Below are 5462 nucleotides of genomic sequence, written 5' to 3'. Positions count from 1 at the left end.
TTAGCATGCCAGTACAGCGAAAATGACCCAGGAGCCTCCCACCATAATGCTCGCCGCCATCGTATAAGTGAAATACTGGAGAACCACATAAAATGCCAATCAAATAAATAACTCAAATACTCAGTGTAAGAATGCACTGTTGCCCCTGAATGGTTGCGGTTGTCAGTTAACCTTCAAGTGCTGGTATTTGCAACAAAGTCATGAAGAAAAACACCATTTTACCTCTTCTTCAGAGGCCTTCCCTTTAACAGCACGCTAATAAACACTCAGTGCACATTTGACTTTTATTTATCTTAAGGTTTCACACCATTCTCAGTAATGTTTATGGATGGCAAAAGAACCACCACACCTCAAAAGTCACCTCACCAACATGCTGATTTATTTTATTTTAATTTTTTTTTTGATTGGTGTTTTACGCCGTACTCAAGAATATTTCACTTATACGACGGCGGCCAGCATTATGGTGGATGGAAACCGAGCACAGCTCTGGGGAAACCCACAACCATCCGCAGGTTGCTGGCAGACACATGCTGATTTAAGGCTGCCGCCAAATCTGCACAAGCTAGATTTGAACCAGCGACCTCACTGGTTTCAGTGACCTGAGCTGAGGCAGTCTAAGCTGATGGGGAGCAAATTTAGCCCTACTATCTCACTACCCATCCTAGAGTAGTAAAATGAATTTTTTTACCAACACTGTTTTTAAAGTTAAACCCAAAATCTCATTTTGTTTAGCATGCTGAAAATGTTGAGTATTACACAATACAAAGCAACACTTGTACACTTGCTTAACTTCTTATTTCAAGAGATATACTCAGGTGAAAATAAAAATTACAAATGCATGTTTCTGATAGCACAATTCATTTACACTCATTTACAAATGTATTCCACGGTTACAATGTAAACTGTTTTCACGTTTTTGTAGGTCCAACAAATCTTAAAAAAAAGACTGCAGGTTAAACCATTAATATACATACTTTATACGTATCACAATATCAAGTCATGATGAGGTAGATACATGTATGAAATTTAGCTTTCAAAGGTTTTATGAACTGTTTAAAAACCAGTTGTTCACAACATCTGAATTATCTATCTGGTGCTTATCAAACTTTTCTGGAGTAGAATGAATAATATTAAGAAAAAAAGCAGGGGGATTCAATCAATGAGCTCCATATTAAATATCTTTAATTATTAATTATTTATTTCACTTATTAGATAAACAACTGATTTTCTGATGAAGTAAATATACGATTTTCATTTGATTTAATCGGTAAAAAATAAGGAAACTGAATGATGGGTCTGAATGTGAAGTACAACCCAAACCGATTCACACGCATTCACATCTATGCAAAATATTCTCACCAGAAATTATTTGTATACCACAATGTATGACATGTCAGCTGGCTTTCAATTATGATGTTAGTAATAAAATACTTTATGCAAATATCCTTCATCCAGGATTACACTTTTGTCTGAGCTGACTAGTCTCCATTCTGCATTGTTTTAACTTCTCATTCAGGGAGCTGATCACATCTGGAAAAGAGGAATAATGATGGACAAATGATTATAGCTGTACACCACAGTAGCATATGTATCGTACTTGAGAATAACAGGTCGTGCATAATAACAGGAACACATAAGCCTACACTTGTGTTTACATATACTGTATTTCACCTAATGTTTAGTGTGTAAAAATGGTTGTGGGTTTCCCTCTGTCCAGTTTCCTAGCATCATAATGCTGGCTGCTGTCAGATAAGTGAAAAATTCTTGAGGACAGCATAAAACATCAATCAAAAAAATAAATAAAATAGTATGGAAACATGCATTTTCAGAGAGCACCTAAAGGCCTTGGCATGACACTTGTCATGTCAACACTTAAGTTTTTCAGATAAGAACTTACTCAAACATCACAAAAAACTCCTAAGTGGCCCTATAGGGCTGGAGCAACTTTTACAAAACACAGTAAATCAATTTTTTGTAACACTTCTTGTAGGTTATCATTTCCACCAGGGAAAAGCTTTACATTTCTGGTAAATGTCACATAATTTTATCCCACTACAGTGTATCAGTATATCCATGGTGCCATTATGAGCAAAGATAAGAACTTACAGGCATCTGGACAGACTCAGCTTCCCCGAAGCCTGGTCCCTTGGTATTGTTTTAATGTGTTTGTATATTAAAATGTGATGACTATACATCATCTTAAGCCAATCTAGACCAATGATGTCTCATATATTGCAAATCATTGCAAAAGTTTTAATTCTGATTGGGCCATGGTGCCATCGAGCCTGTAAATTGCTACCAGTTAGGCATAAATTTACAGTCAGTTAGAATAAAACCTTAAGCCAACTATCACACTGTTGGAGCTGCTCTGGTCTTCAATCACTATGTTGCACGATTTGTTTTACGTTTACTTACCTGAGAGGAGGTCAGGGTTATACCTCAACTTCTCAGCCATCCTCCATGCCTCGGATCTGGGGTTGCCATGGCAACACCATAGTCTGTTCACACGATCCTCCTCATTTTTCTGAAATACATTAATGACAGTCTGTACTTGACTGCCCATTGACGACAGGATATACAGAGGCCAGTTTTAGCAGACATTTGCAGCCTGTATATATCTCACAGGTTGCATACTGGTTACTGGTCTACAACCCTTTAGCATTTGACAGGAGTAATTGGTCAGGGCAGGTAGGGTAGTAATCACTTGTTTCCAGAAAGTTTACTAAGTACACTACTGAGGTGAATGAGACCAAGCCATGACTATGCGAGCGCCAGTCGACACACAAAAACACAAACAATCGTCCAGGGCTACTTATCCCCAGAGAGCTTCTCCTTAGTTACAGAGTGCAGGTGTGAAATGGACTGACATGAATACTGTCAAACCATTTTTACCATTTCAACCCTCTTAATCCAACCCAGAAAGGCATAAAACAAACTTGTATTTTTAGTACAGTTTGGGTAGACAGCGTTCAGAAATCTGCAACGATTTTTTTGAGAGGCGGGGATGGACTCAGAATTTTATAATAGCACATTGAGTTCATCTTGATGGACTAGGATTAGGCCAACCTAAGAGCAGGTTATCGGGGGTGAACAGGGGTAAATGTTTCTTGCCGTCATTCCGACACAGTTGGGGTTGTTTCACACCTCAACTCACGGTGAGAATTGCCACACTCCTCACCTAAGCATGCAAAGACTATGAATGACGGACTGTCGGATGTCTCAGAGATTGACTATCCCCGTACACGGTAGGCCTCACAGCTTGTGGTATATTTACCAGCGAAAGCTCTTGTACATCAGATGCAAGCCGTTGTATGCTGCTTTTCGTAGCGTTTATTTCCGCATCCGCTCGCAGAACTTCGAGAGCAAGGTGTTTTAGAGTCGTCGGTCGGCTTTCGTTTCCCTGCCACCCTGCCATGCTCCACAGCTCATTAGAACAATCTCACCTTCGTTACTGAAGAGTTCCACATTTAAGAGAAGCAAACTTGCATTTTGCCTTGCGTGGGCCAAAATATTGCTCAAATAAGCACGTATATAGGCCCACCACGCCTGTATGTTTATGCTGAATGCTTGAAAGATGCTAATTTCAAAAATGCTTTCAAAATTTATTTAAATTTTGTACCGGTATCGATGAAAATAAAGAGAAAATTGCAGCATAATCAGAGCACAGGCACTTGGAACCGACCAAGAGAGTAAAATAAGACACCGGTACTACAATACATTGTGCCCTCGGATATCATGAAAACCTCTAATACCCTAGGGCACAATATACTGTAGTATATTATTTTGCTCTGCTGGTCAGTTCCAAGTGCGTATGGCTCCGGATTGGGCCGAGAGGGTGGTGGAGCTGGAAGGGGCTCTATGAGAGGGATTTAGCCATTCTTTCACTTAAGGTTGAAGAAAACTGAACGCCATGCAGACTTACAGCGAAAATTTTGATTATTTGTAGGACCATATGGTGAATGTAGGTCTATCATGAATTTAATTTTTTATATATATATATATATATATATATATATATATATATATATATATATATATATATATATATATACAGCTAAATTAAGTCAGAGCCCCGACTTAATGGGTCCAACACAAGTCGTTTGCAATCAACAACCGATATGGCAGCCACAGCATCTCTCAATAATAACTAAATATTTTGACTGGGGTCTTACCATGAGATAAATAACTTGTATTTTAAATCAAGAACAGGATCAATTCCAGTCCGTTGAAGAACACATCACTCTCAGCTGCCACGCTGCAGTGCTTGTGCACTATAGGCCTACATGTACATGTACGTCTTTGCTTGACGAACATAGCTAAGTCTATACAGAAACAGTTACGTACTAAAAGAAGAAGCTACAGCCTCACTTGTTTTAGGTCCGCAGTGCATTTCCCAATGCATTTATCAACGAGACAGCCTATTAATAAACAGATTTCAAGAGACAAATATGGATTTAATAAAATAAATAGCACAGTATGCATCCCCGCTCTTAATTAGTAGACTTCTTCCAATCTCAACTGCAACAGCTAAATGTGAGACATCATTCGAATACGTGTACTTATGCAGCCTGGGTGCACTAAGGCGAGCTATATGTAGGCCTACGTGCTATATAAGACCAAAGGCCATAGCTTTGTGTAAGTATAAAGATGGCAGCGATAAGCTGACATCTTGTCGCTTATATGAGTGTATTATTTGGTTGAGAGCTTACTTTATGAAAAATAATCCAATATTGTTGGAGATTAAACCGCTATAAATCGCGATTATGTTGGCGTTCCTCTTCGTCTAAAAGGACGTTTTGGGACTGAGAAAGTGTAATTTGCAAGAAACAACAGTTAATTTGCAAAAGCATAATGGCACTGATGATCAGGCAGTAGCCTCCTACGTGTATATATAGATGAGATTATAGCTTAACCCCTAGTATTGCATATATGATTGGTCAATTAATTCGGGCTTAAGAAAAAACAATTTCGCTTCCAAAGAAAATTTCTTTTCTCCCCAATTTTTTTTCCACCATGTCACTTTCACGGCTCCTTAGTTTTCAGCGAATCACAGTCTTTAGTTTCCAAGTACTTATTTCTGTAGGAAAAAATCTTCACATGAAGACTTGCTGGGCGGGGCCAAGCAAACCGTTGACAATACGCGATTGTCGCGTGAAACGTTGAAATTAACACAATCAAACGCCTGCAAAGCCAGCAAACCTATGATTACATCATTGTGGGAGTATAGCACGCGAGTAAATTGGCATAGCGTAATCAGTCGTTTAAACATAATGAACTCTAACCTATACGAAGATGTTTCTTAATGGCCTCTATCCGGTTTAGACGACTGACTGGCTGTTCTAGATAACAATACGCACTTTTACTCGCGTGCTTTACTGTTGTAATCTGCCAGTCAGGAACAAAATACCGTGCAGGTGTTTGATTGACTTGTGCTAATTTCAATCTGACGTTTCCCGCCTAAG

At 38.9% G+C, this 5462-nt stretch overlaps 1 protein-coding gene across 1 annotated transcript; it reads right to left on the bottom strand.

Moving 5' to 3' along the window:
- Window positions 1-531: 531 nt before the first annotated feature.
- On the bottom strand, window positions 532-3415 carry LOC135466898 (uncharacterized). The gene is made up of 3 exons (XM_064744650.1): window positions 3275-3415; window positions 2416-2524; window positions 532-1530 (listed from the first exon to the last, which is right to left on the bottom strand). The coding sequence occupies exons 1-3, from the start codon at window positions 3413-3415 to the stop codon at window positions 1448-1450; spliced, it is 333 nt and encodes a 110-aa protein (XP_064600720.1). The 3' UTR covers window positions 532-1447.
- Window positions 3416-5462: the final 2047 nt, after the last annotated feature.

The sequence above is a fragment of the Liolophura sinensis genome, chromosome 6 (genome assembly GCF_032854445.1).
Source record: "Liolophura sinensis isolate JHLJ2023 chromosome 6, CUHK_Ljap_v2, whole genome shotgun sequence".
NCBI lineage: Eukaryota > Metazoa > Mollusca > Polyplacophora > Chitonida > Chitonidae > Liolophura > Liolophura sinensis.
The sequence above is the reverse complement of the archived record's forward strand: the minus strand, read 5'-3'. Positions and strand labels throughout refer to the sequence as shown.